This window comes from Falco biarmicus, chromosome 6 (genome assembly GCF_023638135.1).
Source record: "Falco biarmicus isolate bFalBia1 chromosome 6, bFalBia1.pri, whole genome shotgun sequence".
Classification (NCBI taxonomy): Eukaryota; Metazoa; Chordata; class Aves; order Falconiformes; family Falconidae; genus Falco; species Falco biarmicus.
The window spans coordinates 22,317,487-22,339,757 of record NC_079293.1 but is presented as its reverse complement, the minus strand read 5'-3'; the positions used below and the strand labels follow the sequence as shown (position 1 = coordinate 22,339,757).

The following is a 22,271-nucleotide window of genomic DNA, read 5'->3' as shown; positions in this document are numbered from 1 at the left end:
GAAGAGATGGGGAGGAGGCAATCTAGACCACCACTGTGGTCCACACTAGCCACTGCTACCTCTGTTCACATCTGAAGCATAGAAGGTGATGAGTACCGAGTCAGGTGAATTGGTTGGGTACCTGGAAGCTCATGGGAAATCTTCCACTTTGGGCTAGGTAACTTCAAGAGCTTCTTTCTGTCCTTGTGTTTTTGTGATTGCTGTGGAGCCTGGAAGGGAGCCATTTGAGTCATTAAATAGAGGATATACTATGTATGAGAAGTCAATTTTATATGGAAAAAAAGCTCTGTATTTTTATAACATCTGTGTCACATAGAGTAAGTCAGGGCAGTTGTTATTCAGATTAATAATTTTAAAATGCAATCCACATGCATATAATAGCTCACGTTTCATGTTTAATAGGCCATTTTTTCTATTTGCAGCTTTTAAATACCTTTGGAATGAAATTTTAGTATTCTGTGTCTTAAAAGCTCATAGCTGTTCAATTTCTTAAATAATTTTATGTTAAACTAAGTACCACCTACTCAGTGGTCACTTCAGTGTGGGGCTCTGGGTGCAAGTGAGGGACTGGCAAACTGGAACAAATGCAGTGAAGGTCACTGCCATGGCTGGGGGAAGGGAACAGGTCAGAAGAGGCTTGAGGGAACTGGGTTTGTGTGGTTTTGAGAAGAAAGGATTGAGGGGGATTGAATTGCAGTCCTCTGCTCCCTAAGGTGGCGTTGCAAAGAAGAGACAGAGCCAACCTTTTTTCAGAGGTGCACAACAGGATAATGAGAAACAATGGCCACAAGCTGCTGTAACGGTAATTCCAGTTGGGCACAAGGGAAAACTTTCCTGGAGTGGTTGGTTAAACACAGGAGCAGGCTGCCCTGGGAGGGGGTAAAAACTCTACTTTCGGAGGGTTTCAGAACTTGGGTGGAAAAGGCCCCGAGTAACCTGATCTAATTTTGAAGACACCTGTCCTGAATGTATGAGAGAACATTCAGAGGTCCCTTTCAGCTTAATTTGAGCTGTGATTTCTATGATTATTGTTTCAATGCACCTGTATAGCTGTGTGGTGTGTAACTGTTAGCAGCAGAATCAATGGGGAAACTGCTTGAGCTACAAGAGTAAACTGTGCCATATGCTGCTAGTCAAATTAAATTATCTGGCTTAATCTTGATTTAAGCATCTTTGACCTGAGTTAGTTCCCCTGCCTCTCAACAGAAGAGCGAAAAACTTTTCTTTGAAATATGGTGCTGCTAGAGATCATTCATCAGTGTGCTGTCTGCTGCGTAAAATGACAATTATTTTATTTTTATGATGGGTATTACTGTAATGTACAATACACAAACTCTCTTTGCTACTGCAATGCTTTTCCCAGTGTTTAATAAGTAGAGAAAAATATGTGGAACTTCAAGATGAATTAATTCAATCTATAAGTCAAGCCCTAAGGCATTCTTAAGTGGGAAAGTGTATCTTTCTTCTTGTGAATAACTGCACTGTTCAGATGGGAGCAGGCAGGTCAGTGGCTAGGACTCTAACACTGGGTCTGTGTCCTTCCTCAACACAATTCTTGTGCAATTCAAAGCATGTCACTGTAGAGCTAGATCAAAATGGAAAACAAGTTGAAAACTTTCATAGCTCAGCTCTGCCTGCAGTTAGTATTTGCTTGTGAGGAAGAAACTGATTTTAAAAATCGTCGTCGAAGTTAACTTCCACAGATGTTTAAAAATTTACATCATTTAAATAAAAAAATATTCTGAAGGCCTTTTAGCTAGTCTCTTAAAGATGTATTTGGAAGGGGTGCTGAAACTGACTTTCAGAGGTTTGCTGGTTATTGCATGTTTCACACTTGAAAATCTATGTTCCAGTAATGATTGAACTTTAAAAGAATAAAGAAAAATAGCCTTTTTTATCAAATAAATATCAAACCATATTCCCCCCTCATTTTGGCTGACAATTTTGGTGTGGCAAAATGCATTCCAGACGTTTGTAAGCAGGAACACGCCTTTGAGCTCTGCAGATATAAATTGTAGAGAAAGTCTTTAGAAGGGACACTGTACAGTGAAAGCATGTAACTGAATATTTTTTGTGTTATAGACAGATGCTATATATGTGTATGAATCCTTTCTGAGCCTTGGCTTTGAAGCTACTTGGTTTTGTCTAGGACTTGGTTAAGAATTACCAAAGCTTAAGACAATTTAAATGAGAATTTTTTATGCTTAGAGAATGCAAGTAGTTATGAATTGTCTCATCCTACAAGGATCTTGCACTACCAGAGTTATCGTTCCTGGCACGTCTGTCCTTGCATACCTGATGTCAGGGAGGTAAATTGCCTGGTACCTTCTAAGGTTGGATTCTTTCTTAAGGCATTTCCTTCCATTCACTGCCACCTTCTGTAAGTGGCAGTTGATTTTACCTCTGTAGCCCAAATAATTTAGTTTATTATTTCTCCATTGTACCTTGAATTTCACTACCTCCTTCAACTTTTTTCATATTACAGCTATGGAGACTTTCCAAGGGCTTGAGCTGTTTTGTGTGCTGTTGCCAGCAGAAGTGGTAGCTTCTTAATGTTAACATCTACAGACCACTCAAGAGTAGGACAGAAAATTAAGCATTGTCTCTTGCACTGTCTCGTATGGCTTTTGGAAAGTTTTCCTCCTCAGCCTTGTTCTGAAATCTATCTTTTTGATATGCTGTCTCTTGAGCTAGAGCGAAAATGGGTTTGGGGCAGAGTGTGCGCATTGCTCAATGCAACAGGTGCAGTTTTTCCTTCCAGAAGATACTGGAATATCACTGTTAAGTCCTGTTATGTGGAAGGAAGGAAAATTTCTCTCTCAGATTCTGGGCTTTGCTCTCTTCCAGTGTGTATTCAGGACTAAAGTATGAGAATACTTTGTAGATTTATTCTTTTCCTTGAAACATGAGATTGGTGACATTTGAAGAGAAAAGGAGGAAAGAGAAGGTGCTCAGGAGACTGCTCCCTGGTACTTCACTCTCTTCAGGAGAGTGCTTAAGTGGAGTTTTAAAGATTGCCAGAAAGAAAAGAAGAAGCTGTGTATTAAGTGTATAGTTAAAACTTGTGATTTCTGATGGCCAAATGGAGAAAAGCATCATCAGAATGGATGAGCTTCCTAGAGTTTTTATCCCTCTCCCCTTCATGAACTTTTTGAAACAGAATATATGCTCCAAACAGACACTGACATAACATGCTTTAGTAATCTGCTTGTGATTGTCACAGTGGGAGCTACAGAGTACCAAAGAGTTTGAAAATGTCATCTTTTTTCAGCTGGCTTATTGAGATCATTAAAAGAATTGGATCCAATACTGAGGGCTGTGTACATAAAAATTTGGACTAGATGTATTTTGAAGCAAGAATCCAGGCACATTTCCTCTCATTCATAATGGTATTAGCTAATAGATATGAGCTTGGCCAAACTGAAAAGGAGTGTCTCAATATTTGGAAATTATGTTCATCTACAAAACATGTTCCCTTCATTTTCTGCAGGGTTTTCAGTCTGCTAAAGGCACAGTGGGTACACGAGGATGGACACAGAGGAATTCCCTCCACCACCACCAGAAGGTAACTGAAATAATTTGGGGTTTAAAGTAAATTTTTGTGTAACAATTTGATTATATTTCCAAAAATGTTTTTTAAGTCCCCAATATTCTCTTTCCTCATCTCACTTTAAGATTTGGTCCCAGTGGTATTTTGCTCAAACAGGAGCTCCAGTTATCTGCCCTGGCTTGTTCTTGGACCTTGCTTGCGGGTTTTGCGAGAGCGTGACAGGAGGAAACCTGGGGAGTGATTGGTCCTTACAGTCCAAATCTGCAAATATGTCTTTTCTAAGGCAACAATTGTGGACAATATAATTACATCTTTGTCATGTGCTTTGGCAGCCTCAGGTGCTGATGCACGTGGTGCCCTATAGAGAAAAAACAAGCGAAGGCTGGGGCGCAGGCATGATATTTGAACCAGTGTCTCAAAAGCCTGGACAGGTTTGGAGTCTGCCAAGCGTACTTAATCCGGGTGATGTCTGCTGAGGGCTGCAGCTGAAGGACCATCTTCTGATGCTGCAGTTCTCCAGCCAGCGTGCATTCTCATGGGAAGCAGAGGGGAAGCATGCACAGCTGAACCTCTGTGTGGTCAGAGGGCAGAGATTTATGGAAGGGTATTATGAATGCTGGACTATGGGGCTGGTTCTGTAAAGTCAGTGCTCGGTGCCCGTTTCCTGCTGTATGCTGGTAGCTGTATGGCCACTGGTATAGCCCAGGTTTCAGATGATGCAAAGGTACAATCTACGAAGACACCATGTCATTGCCCTGTGTTTATGCTCTAAGCAAATATTGCATGTGACTATTTTTTTTTCCTGTTTGATTTCCTGTAAACACCTATTTGTAGTGCTTGTTATTATGTATTTTGAATCTTATAAGGATTTGACTTTTGGTAGTTGGATGCTGGGAGACTTCTTAGAAGAAGTGTAATGTGCTTGTTCTAATCATCCCACAGCACAAGTTTTTGGAGACAAGGGTTATGGAGACCTGTGGTTGAACCCGGTACAGCTGTTCTTACTTTGGTAAAGTTGCTAGTATAGTTTGTATAGATCGTGACTTTCCCAAAAATTTTTGATCTGTCTTTTATATAGGACATTATTACTTATGGATTTACCCTTTATTATATATATTCTTATACATACATGTTAATATATAAAAATATACATTATTACTTAGAGGACATTTTACTTACTGTTCACACAGAACTTATACCTATGTGAGGCCATTTAAGTATGAAAGAGGATTTATCTTAATTTTGGTCAGCGGTAACTTTTTAGGAATTTGGGAATTGCCATCCTAGATCAAAACTGATTTCTTTCTGCCACAGATAGAGGTCTGTTACTAGATACTACCCAGAAAATTGGGAATGTGAAAGAAGCAGAAAGCTGTGAAATAAACTTTTAATGGGTTAGATTTCTGGCCAGCATTATTGACAGTTTTATTTATGCTCTGAGATATCACTAAGGTGGTTGTTGGCAAAAATGCTTTTCCTGTCCTTGTCCTAATCCATGTGGTCAGGACCCTGAATTTAGCTTTGTTTTGTTTAGTGACAGTTACTGTGAAACTGTCTCTGTTGGATAATTGCATCTCTAAAGCAATGTAGTACTGTGGGGGAAGAGTCATCCCAAAGGAATCAATATTTCCACTTGAGCAGGAGCTGCTGTTTTTCAAAGACACTAATAATTGCAGCAAAAGCTCCAACTTTGTGCAGCATGTCAGTGTATGGGATACCCTGACAAAAATTCAGTGATGTAGTTCAATATGATTCTAGAATTAAGGCTCTTTCTCTGCAGACTTCTTGGTGACATGTAGAACTATGTGTATTGCGTCTTTATTTTCAGACACGTCATTCTTTAACAGGCTGGGATTAGATTTATTTAACATAAATTGAGATTCTGCTCTACTTGATCTTGCGTCAATGGATGGTTTCCTTATCTCAAAAAGCTTTGCCTGAAGCTATTGGAACTTGTATTTTTTTTTTTTTACTTTACCATTGCTAACTCTCTTAAAGTGTATTTATACAGAGAATAGCTGTGAAGATAAATTTTGATAATTACACTAAAATACGCTTTAGTTCACTTTCTAGATAATTCTTATGAACTGTTTTGCAGGTGGAAAATCAGTGAGGATTTTAAGGACCAAGTACAACTGCAAATACACATAACAGTTAAAGGAAGGAAACATATAAGACTTTTGTAATGGTTGAAGGCTTTTTGGCAAGCATATACACTGGCCACCCACGGTGTCTGCTCAGAAGGGATGAGCAGCACTTGTGGGGGCATGAGTGGGTTACTGTGGCTTATAGCAAAGATAAGGCTTTCACCATGTGCTGGGTGCAGGACCCTTTGATACATCGTAAAAAAATATTTTTGGCTTTGCATAATGATTCTGAAGTCCTGAACTGGGGCCACAGATGAAATCACTTGCTTTTTTTTTTTTTTTTTTTAATTTCTTTTGGCATCATGGGAATTTTTTCTTTTACCTATTTGTCCTAACAAATATAGCTGTAGTGCTGAAAGTCATGTGGGTTCCTTTCCCTTTACAGGTGTTATGCCTTGCACTATAAATCTCATTTTTATATTTGTCAAGTAGGTTTTCTATGGTTTTGAAAAGTAAATTCCATAAACCTATTTGTATCTGACCCTTTACAAAGGGGAAAAATAATGGCAAATCTTTATCTTTGTAATGAGGATATTGTGGGAATGTATATGAAAGCTATGTGATTGAATTAACATTAAATAATGTCTTTTCATTAACAACTGTCTGAATCTACACCTTGTTTAAGTTAAGGTACAGTTAAGGTCAATAGTAGAGCTTTTTCTGCTGCTTTTTGATAGGGAGAAACTACATGTGATAAAGGAATGGAAGATAACATATTTTACCTTTATTTATTTAATTTATTACGCTTATGCAACATATCTGCTCATAGCTGTTTGGCCATGCCATTCATGCATTGTTAATTAGGCAGTTGACAAGTTTGTGCTAGTTAATTCCCCTACCCAGAGGAAATTCAAGTACTGAGTAACTTTAGAAAAATTAATGCCCATATGTTCCTTCCTCCAGACTTCTTTAAAAATAATTTCTTCTTTTAGCCTTGACTAAAAATTCTCTAGTATTTTTCTCCGTATATTTTGAATGAATATAAGCGTTAGTAACCCAGGAGCAGTTGGAGAAGGGTAGATGTAAATGCTTCCTTGGCTAAAAGCACAGTCCAGACAACTGTTCCCAAAATTGACACTTGAGCTGTTAGTACTAGCTTGCGTTCCTTTCTTTAGTGTGTCTGTGCATCTGAATTCATGTACAAAGTGCTGGTGTATGAGTTTTCATACACACAAAATTTCCATGGCTATTTTGTGAAATAGAATAGAGGATGATTCGTGTTCTCTCTCTATCAACCAAAAAAATCCTTTTTTCAAACCGAAATGATTTTATCATGACTAAGTTATAATTATATTTTTAATTGGCTGCTGTATTGGATTGTCCTTAATCAAGCCCATTTAGACAAGAAAAGGACATGCTGCTGACTGCAGACTCTGCAGGGAAGAATTAAAGAAAGTGGTAATTCTGAGATTCAGGAATCATATCGTGTTTCTTCTGTAGAGGAGTCATCTCCATGCTGACCAGGTTGAACTGGATGCTGGATGTTTAATGCTAGGATGGTGTTTGTGTGTGATGGCCTGTGCTTGTGCTATTACTACTTAAGATCCTGCAAAGTGGAAGTCTTGTTCTTTAAGCGAGGGCTTAAGTGGTGTTTATTGGGGCCTGTTTCAAAAGGAAAACCCAGCTTTGTTTACTCAGCAAGATGGATACCTGACAAATAGCTCCTTGCCCAAGGGAGGCTGCGGTTGTGCGTACTCTATGTATCAAATATGCTTCTGGTTTCACACTTTTGTCTCTCAATATGTGTGTGTGTCATTATTTCTGGTTCATGCTATACCTCATGTGCTTTCTCTGTAAAACTGTTAGAAAACACTGGGTCTATTTTGTTATACTGAGTACATTTGCCAACAATTCATCCCAGTTGTCCCAACAGTGAGTTACCAAATTTTACAACAGCTGTAAGACCTGAAATAAGCTTTAAGCTCTGTTTTATAATTAATTGAGTCTATCAAGGTAGGTTAATATATAGTGATGAGATTTGGAGTATGACTGCATCACAATACATTTCTTGAATCATGAACAGATGGTATATTTTGTTTCCTATTTATAGGAAACCAACATATTTATATTAAAATTTTAAAGTGAAATACCAAAATTTCAGAGTTTGTACAAAGACATTGTCAGAATTAATTTGATATCACTGCCGAATACTCTCTTTACCTGAGAGAGAATCACTTGCAAACCTTTATTTGGAAAGTGTGAGGTGCTCATAAAGATGAGGTTTAGTGGAAAGCTGGATGTTCACTTACCTACACTACTGTCCCCAGTACCATGAGTAAAGCTAAGTGAGAAACCTTGTTGCGCTAAGTTTGGGACTTAAGATGTTCTTCAATTGAATGAATATTTGTCGTTTTTTTTAATTGAAAACAGACTGAGGTTATCTCCTAGACACTGACTGTAAAAGCACTTCATACATGTTTTTACACAAATAATCATCTCTCTAGGGCTGTGAGTGGGATATTTCGTTATTTCTGCTATGGAAAGACATCGAGCAAGGAGGCCAGGGACTTAAATCTGGATATCCTGTATGTGATTGAGTGGTGTGATTGTGTCTTCCTGTGGTTATTTTTTGTCATTTGCCTGCCAATGCCGGAACATTAAAATAGTCATAGTTCCTCTGCCCCTGAGAAGGCAATCTTTATTCTGTGGAATAAGTGAGTAAAGTAAGAAAAACTGTACTCTCATAAAGTTCCCATTGGGAACTTTACATATTTTAACCCAAAAAACTTAGAAACATTTTTGATTAATCCTAGCAGGAAACTGCTGGACGGCTGCCGTGTTTTGCTGTAGAGATGACTGTATTTCTCTGCTGGGGGAACTGCTTTTTATTCTGTCCCCCAGATATATTTCTTTCAGATTATTTCATTACCTTTTGTGTTGTTTAGTGAATTATTTCATAGTTTATTTAGGTTTTAACTATTTAAAAAAACTGATTTTTCAACTGAGACATAAGGCAGCTAATTTTGGGCTTTTGTAATATTGACAAGAAAAACACTTTAGGATTTAGTTTATGGAAGTGAACAATGCTGGGGGGACCTAAGTTTGTATTTTGGACTAAAGTAAAACAAAAAGGCTCTACTTAGTATGACTGGGGCTTTAAGATAATAACACTGCTTAGATTAAACTGCAGCTATAAAGGGAGTTGGTCTTGGGCTAAACAGCATTGTTTGTTGGATATCTATTTTCAGCATACAGACAGTTACAAATGATGGCAAAAGGGGAGCCAAGATTTCAGAAGAATGAGAACAGAATATGAATTGTAGTTATGAATGGTCCCTTGTTTTTTAAGCTGGCAGTAGCTTGCTGGTGTCTGGCATCCCATCTGTAACAGAACGATTTATTTATTTCTAAAGATCACATTTCTCTCAGTAAATAAAGGAAAATACATTGTTTAAGGTAAGGATCAATTATTTTGTGTGACAATTCAGACAAGCTGTGTAACAAATAGTAACAAGAAAATACACATTGCAAAAATGCAGCTATGGTGTCACATGTCACTCCTAATTATGTGTTTTTTCTTCTGGCCAAGTGTATTTGAGCATTGGGAAAAACAAGAAACAGAAAGAAGATAAACAGATTAATTAAAAAATCATTTCTGTTTTTAGCATCTACAAAGAGAACACAGTTTCCATATATGTAATTTTATCTTATTTTGTTTTGAAGTAAACAGCAAAATCTTTGCTAGATGTTTATAATTTGTTAAATGATCAAATGTGATTTACTTTTACAGATTTCTTGGAGGCTGACTTAATCTTTTTATAGTATTTGTATTGTTTTCTTTCTGAATAATAAGTTATAATAGTTTATTCACTTAACTGCTCTGTAAAGTGACTTTATTGCTGGACTTGCTGACTGCGTGCAGGGACAAGGCCCAGACATGTTGATCGAAAAGAAAAATTGACGATGAGATAAAGGGCTTCCAAGGGATTGCAGCAAAACTTAGCCATTTGTCGAGAGTAACTAGTATTGTTGGTTTAAAAGACAAACAATATTAAAAGAAATTTGTATTGATTTTGGGGTATTCTTTCAGTGAATATTTGTGTAAGCTAGGTTTTGAAATTTTAATTTCAAACAGTGAGCCAACATATAAGAAGAGGTGTAAATTATTTTTTTTTCTTTCTTTTGCCTTTTTAGGATCTGTATCTAGCATTAACTGGCCAAAATAAATTGTCGCCAAATAACTGAGGGATTTTTTGTGGTTGGGTTTTTTTTTAATTGTGTTTCACTGATCCCAGTAAATATTCACTAACCATGCCTAAAGCTTCTGTAATGATTCCACTCTAGAGTTTGCAGGCAAGTTAACTTTTTAATACATTATTATAATTATTTTCTCTTGTGCATGAGCACAGGTAAAAACTTGTTTGCATGATGATAATTTACATAAAGTGTCTGAATTACTGAATGAAACACTTATTAGGTGCTGCTTGCTTTTGCTGCAGAGAGGAACTGAAATTATGCCTAGTAATCTGAGAAAGACATGCTTGATAAACATTTCTTGGGGAAAAACTGTTCAAGCCCCTATATAGATTTTATTATTTTTTTTCTTCCTCATTGAAATAATCTTTCCAGGAAATACAACCTTGTCATAGTTTCATTAAAATTAATACAGAAGGTGATTGATTCTGTCAAAGAAGGATTGCTGAAGGAATACATCTTATTGTTAAACAGTAGTCTGTTGTTGAGCTCAATAATTTGGTTAGGTGAAAGCATTGATAGTTCCTGAAAAATCTTCTGTTGCACTGGTACAGGTTTCTCCAGGGGCTGGAAGGACATGTGCTTCTGTACCATGGGGATGCCAACGCTGACGGGCAACTTCCCAGTCTCTGTATTTCCCGTTCTGTATGTTGCAAGGAGAGACAAAAGGAAATCCAGGTGCTGCCCTGAGTGCAGTGAATTGGTTTTATGTAACGTGTCTGGAAGATCTTAGCCATCTCCTGTATTGCAAAGGAAGGTGGAAGTAAAATTAACTTTGACTGGGATTGCTCTTTTCCACTTACATATCTGATGGTGACCCACTTATGTCTCCATGTGAAGAATATTTGCCAGCCAAATTCTTGAGAAGATTCTTCATGTTGGTTCCTTCCTGACTTCTATGTGGACTGGCTGAAGCTCTGAATCATGAAATTTGGTTATGGTGGTTGTCTTCATCCCATGTTGAGGCTGAAGCAGGGCTTCCTTTCCTCTCCATGGCTAATGAAAGGAGGCAATGAGAAGGACTCTAAGGATGATGGACTGAAAAGTCCCAAGGAAACACCATTGTTGCCCAACTCAAGCCAGTGTCCACTAAGGAGAAAGAATTTCTGGTAGAAGCTGTGTTAAAAGGTTATTGTAAAACAGAATTTTGGAGAGTTTGGTTAGTGAATCTTGATGTAAGAATTACTGGTTTTGTGAGTTTGCTTGAATTCCACAGGTATACTTTTTTCAAGCTATAGCAGGACCATACTATGTTAGGGCAATGAAGAGCAAGATGTATAGAAACAACAATTAAAACAAATACTAAGAAAGGGGATGCTATAAAACTCCCTGCCCATTAGTTGCTAGGATAATGGATTTGTCAAACTTTACATATATTGCACTTTGTTTACAAATCAGTCTATCTGTATAGTGCTCTTTAGGCTAGGCAAAGCAGTAACAACAGAAATGAGCAGGTGAGAAGCCAGCTGAAATACAAAATATTTCCACTATTGTCCTGGATTTACAGGACATAACCATTCTGTCTGTATTTTTTTCTGTAGTAGAAGATGCTGTAAAAGTTGATTTCTAGGTTGTTTGCTTGTTCAGAATACATTGGGGAGAAAACAAATAGTTAAATCCAAGTTTTTTTAAGCACGTGAACAGGTTGCACACAGTGCTCTGGGAGTGTTAGATGGAGATACTGTTGGGAAGAAGGAACCTTTGGCAGTGTGTCCAAAAGGACAAATAGATCCATGAAGCCATATGCATCTTCTGTGGAGATGCTCAGAAGGAGACTGAGCGTATGAGTGCCTCTGACGTGGATAAGGAAGTCAGATGCTTTTAGGTGTTACAAGTGCTGCCTTTGGGGAGTGCCACCAACTGCTTCAGTTTTGACATTGCTAGATAAAGGGTTGTTCAACCTAGACCAATGACCCAGAATTCAGGTATCCCTTGACTAAGTCATCTAAAGGTTCTATCTAGGAAATATGTACAGTTGCTGGCAAGGTAGAGAAAGAAAACATGATCTAAAAATGAGATCAAATCCCTTGCTACTTATATCCAAAATGTGTCAGCTTGGTAGAAAGATGTTTCTAGACATGATCCAAGACCTAGGATACTTAAGCTTTTGCTCTGGGTGGATTTCAGCTCTTTTTAGTATGATATACAGTTTATGTACCTGAACTGTACATTTTCTTTCTGTACAAGTGGGATCTCATGCTCCCTGCTTTAGGCCTCCAGGGTCTCTTTCTGCCACTTTCTGCTTCACAGGACTCATAATTATTCTTCAAATCCTTTCAGTCCAAGGTATTACCGGATGACACAGCAGTTTCATGTTAATTAGAACTAAACAGACAGTATTAAAGAAATGCATATTCCTCAAACCATTAAACAGTAATTGCTTCAATGTAAAAAGTAATTATTTGGAAAACTAGATATTAATGGATGATACCTGCTACAAAAAAAAAAAAAGTGGAGAAGTAAAGAATAACCCAAGCTGCTCTCACTGGTGGAAACTCCACTAAAAATTGTTATTTTCTCACAAACACAGCAGCTCTGTAGTCAAAACTGCATTTCTTAGAAGATTTCCCTTTTCCCTTTTTCTTTATGTGACATTTGTATCCTATGGTTAGCCAACATTTTCCCAATGACTTTGTAGTCCTTCTGCTGTTTGATTTCTGTTTTATGAAAGCTCTCTGGTCTTCCCATTCCCTGTGTGGATTGTCCATTTAGCAGCACGTTGTAGGTGAGTTCGACAGTTCATATGCACAGTAGCTGAGGCTGAGCCCAGTTGCACAGCCAGCATCAGCACCTACCTCTACCAACGGGCACCTCAGACAGCAAAGTAGCTTTTGTGTTTTGACTGCTGTACCTCATGTTAGGTGCCTGGTGCCATTTATACTAATTCAGCCTGGTGACCTTGGTACTGTTAAGTGTGTTCCTTTGATACTGATGGAATGCTAATAGCCTTTAATATGGATGGATGTATTTCAGGGTACTTACACAGATTTCCGAATAATGGTGGTACATATTCTCCTAACAGCATATCCTTTTACAGACTTGCTGCACATCAGCAACGTTTCTTGATGAATTTTTAATGGCTGAATCTACTAATATGGTGCTGAGGTAGAAAAGACCTGCTTGGGACCAGGCTCGGTCTATGTTTCTGGCCATGGCAGGCAATACCAGTGTCAACAGTGTGCAGAGTATAAATGCAGTTAAAGTATTTGGTCACAAAATGCAGATTTTACATAGCAACATTTCTAATTATAGCATAGCCAGCACTGAAAAGCATCTTGTGGTGTTGCAAAGGAGTACAGGTCTGCTGGTGTTGCTGCCACTGCTCTCTGGACAGCTTAGTTCATGGGTAATGTTTTTATGTTAGACTTGTGATTTTTTGCAACTCGATTCTTTTTATTTTTAGCTAACTTCAAGCTTAATTTTTTAGTGTTTTGAGTAGTTTGTAAGGTTCGGTGTTTCTGGTATTTGTAAATCTTTCCAAACATCCACAGATCTGGGCTTTATTTCAAGAAATAAAATTTTATAGTATTAGACATGCTCTTATTGGCAGTCTTTCTGTGAAACTTGAGCAGACAGCTTCATCGTTAATGTTGAGTTTGTTTTTTATCCAGAAGAGTAGTATCTGTTGTGCATGCTTGACAACATAATTAGTAAGTAATGTGTGTATTTATGAAATACTAAAGAGGCATTTTACTTATTTCTTTGTTGTTTATTTGCAGGGAGAGACTGTTAATTCATGTGGTTTTGCTTTTGTTTCCATCACTGGAAACATTTTTTGCATGAATGTGTACTGTTTAGTATTGTTGGGGGTTTTTTCCACAGAGACTTGTAGCACTGAGGCTGTGGTCATGCTTTGGAAGCGTGCACGAGCTGTGTGTAATTAGCAGCGTGCCTGTACTGCGGGGACCTGGGTTTCCTGCAGTTCCAGCTTAGCACAACTGCAAGTGAAAGGGGAATGAAAGTCCTTAGCTCAGATCTGCTTCCGATGGGAAGGAGCGGTCACCCGTGTTTTTTTGTATACACAGTTTTGCTTTAGATGTTTCTTTCCTTCAACAAAATAGAATCTTTCCACCTGCATTACTGTGGCATGTGCCACTGACTGCTGGCAAATGTGCTGTGACTTGAAAGTGTCAGCGAAGGGTGATGTTTGCAGGGGCACTTGCTCCTAAAAGCCAGCGTTCTTATGGGGTGCCTCCTGCCCTGCTCAGTCACTCTGTACATCTCACCCCTGATCCCTGCTCAGGTGCTGGTAGAGGTGTCTTTTGGGGAAGGGCAGAAGAGAGATGTACAAATCAGGTACCAGAGCAAAAGTATATGGAACGTTCAGGTTTTTTCTCCTGGTACTAAAGAAGTAGCAGTCGTAAGTGGGAGATGTGGGTAGAAAATCCTGTGTTACTTTCTAGCTGTAGGAATGCAGTCTAATCAGCGCTAAAAAGCTGGGAGAAACTAAAGGCTGCCTGGTGGTGACCAAGTCTCTTAAAATCTTTTCTGTAAGTTCCTGCTGAATGTGAATCAACTGTTGTTTCCCAAACATTTACACAAATGGGGGAACTTTCGCAGGCATGAGTGTTTCCTAGCATAAGGCAAACACAAGCAAACTTTCCTGACAAACACCAAGCCTCTGCTATGAAATTTCACCTGAAATAAAAAGCAAACATCTTGGGAGCCTGTTCATTGTGGAGCACAGTCAGCAAGGTACGTTTGGGTCCAAATGGTTAGTTTTACAAATGTAACGATAACTTTAAAAATTCATTTGTTTCCTGGTATCTGTGCACTTCCGTTTCTTGTTTCTATCTAGTACTTTGTACACTTGCATAAGGAGCTGGGCAGATTTTTAGAAATAAGGGTCTGAAAAGGCAAGCGTTATCTCACCTGAGAAATCTCTGGAATGTATCAAAGTTAATTAATAAGGACTCAGATTGCTATGCCTGGCCATTTTTTTTTTATTTGTAACCTTTTTAATTTATCAAATTTTATAATGCCTAATAATACTCTGAGATAGTAAACTTTTAAATATTTTTAACTGAAAAGTTTTGTGTATTTCAAGATACTGAAGAATTTGTAAAAAAGTTGAAACATTTAGGGAATTCAGTGGGTCTGTGCAGTCCAGAATGACTTGTTGAATCCAAAATACATGAGTAAAAAAGATAAATCTTCTAAAACTTCACATTGGAATAAGAACAAGCAGCCCCTGACAGTCTGCTTTAGGTTCAATTATTTTATTTTTTTTCACTAAAAAATAATTAGATATTTTCCATCTGAAGCATTGTACACTTATTTTCTTCATTGGTCAGTATATGGTGGTGGTATAGTAAAAGTGACTAAAATTGTTTATCATTAAAAAAACCGAGAAAATTTGGTGTTCAGTGAATACATTGGAAGGAGAAAGGAAAAATAGTTTTCCCTTCTGAGAACATACAGATTTACCATGTCCTGAAGTCTTTAGAAAATTCTTTGTCATGGAGTCTTTCAAATAGAATAGATGCATTGCCTCTTTTGTTCCATGGTTCCCTGCTAACTGAAAAAAAAAAAAGACTACAACTGATTGCAAGGATAACATGCCTAATTACACAGAAGCCTTACTTCAAATTCTAAAGATATCTTTCAAACATTACATAAAATATGAATATTTCTTGATGGCAATGTGTCTGTCTAGGGCTTCCAGGTTTGTTGATACTGTGCTCTGGACTGCTAAGATATTCCTGCTTGGGGTCTGGTTGGTTCCTTCCTTTATCATGGTTTTCTATGGAAGAAGCTCAGTTGAATTCTTCAGGATCATCTATTGATTTAGAGAATTGCAAGGGAGGTCAGAGTTTTGAGGTACTTACCACCCCCCCCCCCCCCCCCCCCCCGGCGTTTGCACTGTCTCCAAAGTGCACTTGATTATATATGCAGAGCTATTTTGTCTTACTTCTATATCTCTAAAATAAACTGTTGAAGAAAACTATTAATGAAGCTTCACTAGCTTGATCTCAGCTTTCAAATTAATGTAACTCTTAACTCTTTAGTTGTATTACATTGAACTATAAAGAATTTAAGGGAAATGAATGGGAAAACAGATGGTGCCAAGAATGCTTTGCAATTGGCAGAGTAACCAAAAATTCTTGAAAATTGCTTATGTCCCATCAGGTCTCTGAAACACAGCCTAAGTTAACTTGTTTGTTAAGTAAGCTGAAGAAAAAAGTAATTTCATCAAATAACACAGGAAAAAGTCATAAATCCATGTGTTCTGCTAACAATTATGAGACTATATATTCCTTTTTCTAATCCTAAATTCACACTTTCACACTTAATTTAACTTGAAGACAATTTTTTTTCCCATTATAACAGGGTTTTTTTCATGCTTTAAAACTCCAAATAGAAGCTTTTAGAAATGCAAGAATTTCCCTTAAGCATTTGCAACTGCTTTTTTTTTTAACCTGAGTTGAGAAAACCAATTCCTGTTTTAAGATTTCTTCCCACAATCATAAAATATGGGTTGGTTGCTTTTGTAGGGGGAACGAGGAGGCATGTTGAAGAGGAATTGTGCATTGGTTGACCAGGTTTTGCTCCTGGGTCCTGAGTCATTCCTTTTGCTTTTAGTGTCTCAAATTACCTTTTTTTGCCAGTGGCAGGTCTTGTCTGTCTCTGACAAATGGCACTGTGCTGGACTTGAGTGCCTGGGGAATTGCATCAGTGTGAAAGTGCTAGAGTGGAGCATTATCAGGCATCTGATACCTAAGTTACCTTTATACGCCCTAAGGAAGTATTTGGATCCAGAAGCTCCCTAACCTAGCAGCCTCAAAAACTCAGAGATGCCTGCTGTTCCCAAGATGTTTCCCTGCATGGCTCGAACGTTTTGTAAACATGTATAATTTTTCTTTTGCCAGCGTCTAGAATTCACCTCCAGTGAGTGTGTGGGTTCATATATCTGAGCTGAGCCTTGCTCTAGCAATGCCCCAGTTTCCTGGGTGTCCTAATCCTGCAGAAATGATCAGCTCGTTCCAGTAACCTTGTCTTTCCCTTCCACCCACCATACAAAGTGCCGACAGAACTACTTTATGTATTTGAGGTTGTTGCTACTGTGGTTCACTTATATAGTACAGTGTGAGCAGTGGCAGATAGCAGTGCATGTATGTGAAAAGCTGTGGTTTTGTGGCTGTTACCTGCTTGTGACTGCTGTCTACTTATCTGCCTAGCCTGTGTGACTAACCAACATTTCACAGGCTGGTAATCACAAAACCCACTCTACTTAGTATTTCACAAGTCTGTGTTTTCCAAATTTGAAGTACACAGACATACTGAAAACATAAAGAAACTGAGAAAAACCCAGAAATAAAATACTACCACCACCCTTTTCTTTCCTTTCCCCATTACTGTCAAGCAGCTAGTAGTACAATCTAGTGAGATGGATGTTGAATTGGGAAGAATGCTGTGATTGTCCTGAATTACTTGGAAGAGTCCTGCAGGATTTTTTGCATCTTTCAGGAAAAAAATAAACATTGCTAATGGAGAAAAGCAAAAATGAAAAGCCTTAATCCAAAGGTTGACTTTGTACAGAAGGATAAACATCAAAATTAAATGTCCTGCTGCCTCAACCATAAACCAAGGCAATAAATGCAGGATAACTCCTTTTTTGTTCCTTACTATTTTTGCAATTAGTTCATTTTTTCTCTTGCAGAGAGGCTGCATGAAAGATCTTGTTATTTGTGGCTGTGATAAAATATGCTGGCTCAGCCTGCCTGAAGAAACAGAAGCCTTGGCAGGAATGCTGATTACCATGACAATCTAAGCAGCCTAGAGCTGTAGTTTGTGTGGGTTTTATCATAAAGATACAAAACATGTCCTGGATGGTAGAAAACCTGATAATATCATCATGACTCAGGAGATCCAATTGCCCTTGCAAGATTTTTTTTTTTTTTTCATACTGTGTTACCTGAAGAGGGGACAGGGGAAACCTTATCAACTGAACATATATTTTTATAGTGTAATGGTGTATTTACATATTTAACTATTTTAGTATATATTCTTATGCTATAGTTATGTGGGGTTTTCATAACATTTTAAATATGATATTGAACACCTTTGTAAAAGTTAACGATCATGGGTTTGGGGAAGAGCTTGGGATGAAGGTCAGCTGGGCAAAAAAATTTCCACAGACGACATTTCTGCCTTCAAGATGACCTCTGATAAGAGTTTCTTCTACAGAAGGTGAGAGAGCAGCTAAGGCAGGTCTGGGGAGAAGGGTAAAGCCCTTTTGTTTTGGGGAGTTGCAGTGAAGGCTTCTGGAAACAGGGAGGAGGCTGGCAGATTTGGGAATCTCTCTGCAGCTGCTCTGGCTATGCCTTCTCTGTGCAGTGTCTCTGACAGAAGCTTTGGATGCTGTGGGCAGGCTTCTTGTGATGTGAACACACAGCAAAACCAGCCGTAGGTAAGGCAGTGAGGAGGGTTAAATATTTGTGGGTTCTCCAGGCTCCTGCAGTAATAACAATAGCATGGAGGGAGACTGCCCAGCACTTCTTCCTGCTGCCCCTCCCTAGCCCTGTGTATGGTGCCCAATCTATGCTGCAGGGTCTTCACAAGCAAAGACAGAAACAACCCCAAGCTCCCATTTCCTACCCATATTATTACTGTGCCCAATTCTGAGTTCCCCAGCTCAAGAGAAGACAGGGAACTACTGGAAAGGGTCCAGCGGAGGGCTACAAAGATGATGAGGGGACTGGAGCATCTCCCTTACTAGGAAAAGCTGGGAGAGCTGGGACTGTTTAGCCTGGAGAAGAACTGAGGGGTTCTTATCAACATATGCAAATATCTTACACAAATATCAAAACCCTCCCAGACATGATCCTGTGCAACCTGCTCTGGTTGAATCTGCTTTAGCAGTGGTTTGGGCTAGATGATCTCCAGAGGTCCCTTCCAACCCTGACCATTCTGTGATTCAGCGATTAGGGTGTAATTATTGCAGCTTCTGCTTCTTCAAAGGTAAGAACTGAAAAGTCAACCTGCCCACCTCCACCAAAGTGCACAGTGTGTGGCAATAGGGCTAATAGCATGTTACATAAGGTCATTAGTTTAAAACTCTCAGAATGGAGTAGGAAAACCAATCTGCTGGTCTCTCATGGTGTGTGTGAAGAAAGTTACTACCATCACTGGCATTTTGACACTGTTAAGGAGTACACTTACAAGTTTGGGTTAGGAAAAATGACTTGAAGTTAAAAAGTCCCAAAGTCCCTGTACAAATAAATTATTCTGTGAACTTTTCTTATTTAAAAACTGGCTACTTAAGTGTTTTCCTGGAAGTGTTTTGGTTTCATTATGAGAAAAGCAAGGGTATTTGCATTATCACTTTTTAATTGCTTTCCAAGTAGATACATTGTTCACACTAAAGGATTTTTTGAAAACTGCATTAAGTTATTAGCAAGTCAAGGAGCTTTTGTTCAGTTCCAGTAACCTCAGAATCTGAGGGTTCATTGTATAAGCTTCATTCATAATGTGGAACACTTACTGGTCCCATGAAATCATTATTAAAAGCAAATAATCAGAAGTGTGTCTTTCTGTACAGTTCTAGAGCATGAACCAAAAGCCACGGGTGTGAATGATGAAGAGGAGGATGAGGGAGAACAGTTTGACTTTGACAGTGGAGATGAGATACCTGAAGCAGACAGGCAAGCCCTTGTGCCACTGCCACCTGGTCCTGGAAATAACACAGAGCACCAAGAGGCTAATGCCACAGGTAAGTCAGCCTGTTGGGCTGTGCCTCAGCTAGGCTAAATAGTCAAGACTGACTACAGGAAGATACCATGCAATAAAGATACTTACAAAAAGAGTTTTCCATGGAAATACCATACAAGTGTTTTAAATATTCCTGCCAGTTACACTGATGGTAGATTAGATTCGACAAGGCAAATGACCATCATATGTAACTCCTGTGAGGTTTCCCATCCAAGTGTGACATCCAAACCAATGGATTTGTTTCAGTCACAGTTCCACGTTGTAGGAAAACTTCATGCCCTTGCAGCTCTAATGGTGTGTAGATGCCTTGAAATAAGCTGCTTTCACAGCTAAGTTTGCTGGTTGCTGACCTTAAGAGGACATGCATAAAAATAAATGGAGTCTGAATGTGTGAATTTTACTCATAAACAGAAGTGTTATTTTATTAAACATTAAAACCTTTGTTACAATGCATGTAGGTGTTCCCAGTGCTGAGATGTGGTCTGTAAATTGCTGTATTCTGCTCAAATGGACAATAGCTGATTTTGCTGACTTTGATCCAATATCCTTTTGTAAGCAAAGTCATTGTGCTAATGGCAATTAAAAAGAGGTACCTCTTCAGGTGACTGTGCAGCTTGGAACTTAAACACCATCTTTCCTTGAAAGTCTATTGCTCACTCACCCTTTTGTGGAATTGTACTAACAGCTCAAAAACTTCTGATCACTTGGGATGCAGTTCTACAGATTGCTCCAGAGGGGCCCTTGGCTCTGCTGTACCTCAGCTTGCCTCAAGTAATAGCAGGAACTTTGTGTAACAGAAAATAATTGATTTCCAAAGAGCAATACTTGGAAAGTTATTTTCTTTCTCATTTTCTTAACATTGCATTTTCAGGACTGTTATTTGAGGAGTGTTCCTTCAGTCAACTTCTCTCTGCGTGGCTATTCCTAAAATGTTTCTTGCATTTGTGTTTATAAGATCCAAATCCATCTAGAATCCACATTTTAACCTTTAGGGTTTAAGCCTGTTCTGAACCGTGTGCTTATGACAAGCAAAAGAGGACCCTGGCTACTTGTCAGAAATCTTACTCTTCAGAATTTGGAATCCAGTCGTTCTTTTTCCATAGGCATCCTTGTAACTCGGCTTCTTTTGCTGCTGTTGCATTTCTTGTCTATAAAATGGGGAGGATAGCGCTACTGTGTGGCAATTCTGAGAGTCATAGATCCCAAGCAACTTTGTAAAGTAAGGATCGTATCGGTGTTTAGGATATTTGCAAAGAGCACTACTAGGCAGCTTGAACAGGTATGAAAAACAAAATGTTATTTTTTTTGTTTTATATCTCAGGGGCTGATAATTTAGAAAACGGTGAGAAGCCACAAACATCAGAACCTGCTGCAGAAGGCACGCCAGCCAAAGTAAATCCCTACTCAGTTATAAATATTTCACCGATCCAAGACAAGGATCCATCCTCGTCACCAGAACCAAGTCCTCAAGATGAATGTGCAAGTCCAAACTTGTCCGGTGGATATTCTGTTCCTGTCCCCTGTGGCTATGCTGTGCCATCTAATTTACCTTTGATACTGCCAGCATACTCCAGTCCTGTCATAATACGCAGTGTTTCTGTAGATGAAGAAGGTACTGTATTTATGCACATTATTTGAAGGGGAATCCTTGTTTAAGTTCAGGTACCTGTGCTGTTTTGTAAATGCCTGTGTAGCACTCAGTCTGGACATATGTGAGAGATTTTGTGTCAAAATAGAAAAAGAACACTATCCTACAGTATGAACTAAAATTTCTTGCCAGATTTGGAAGAAAATGTCAGTTTATTAAAAAAAAAATAATAAAAAAATCTTACAGGACTCTGCTTCCCATAGTGGGATTGAGATACCTAAGTAAAGATGCCTAAGAAAAAACGAAAGTACACAATCAGTTCTTTTTCAACCCATTCTTTAAGTTAGTGTTGCTTGACCTTTGTTTTGCTGCCACTGTATTACAACATACAGTACAAGGGAAGACTTCTGTCATATCATGCCATTAAGAATGGTTGATGCCAATTCCCTTTTAATGTCACAAAATAATTTCTAGAGCCATAGTTCAGTGTTCAAGACAAATGGTTTCTTTACATACCTTATCTTGCTTTATCTAGGTCCTGGCAGAGCTCCTGTCCCTTTTACCTTTTCTACACACCATTCTGTTTATTTTCCAGTCTTAGTGGATTTAGAGTTGCTGTGGAATTTTTTTTCTTTGATGATTTGATGAATTCTGTTTCTCCTTTAGTACAATTTTAAGACAGAAGAGGAAACCTGAAAGGGAAATAACCATGGATTATTACAGAAACAGGAACAATCCTCATTTTGTAACCAGAATTGGCAAAGCTGACAGCTTAATGTCAAGAGAGCAGGAGGAACAGAAAGCTCCCCATATCTTACCCTTTTTTCTTTCTTGTATTTTGAATAGACTATTCTTTAGGTAGGCAGCTATTCTATTATAATTCTATGGACTGTGATATGGTTTGTTTGCAGCCTTTGCTGTATACCACCCTTAGGAATACTGTCAAGTAAAACAAATGTTTGTGTGGTGGCTGTTACCTGTAGAGGACTATGTTTGAGAGATTAGAATTAAATGCATCAGACACTGTAATTTCCTCTTAGCTTTTATACCAAATTGCTGTGTCTCTGAAGTCTTTCATTTG

General features: G+C 38.4%; 1 protein-coding gene across 4 annotated transcripts in view; it reads left to right on the top strand.

The window, feature by feature from the left end:
• ARHGEF10 (Rho guanine nucleotide exchange factor 10) overlaps positions 1-22,271 on the top strand; it is a 117,139-nt gene that overhangs the window by 10,313 nt on the left and 84,555 nt on the right. For all 4 annotated transcript variants that reach the window (XM_056343945.1, XM_056343946.1, XM_056343943.1 and 1 more), the window contains exons 2-4: positions 3,491-3,565; positions 19,433-19,603; positions 20,924-21,214. In XM_056343945.1, the coding sequence (XP_056199920.1) occupies positions 3,529-3,565; positions 19,433-19,603; positions 20,924-21,214 (499 nt within the window). In that variant the 5' untranslated portion in view covers positions 3,491-3,528. The remainder of the gene's footprint in view (positions 1-3,490; positions 3,566-19,432; positions 19,604-20,923; positions 21,215-22,271) is intronic.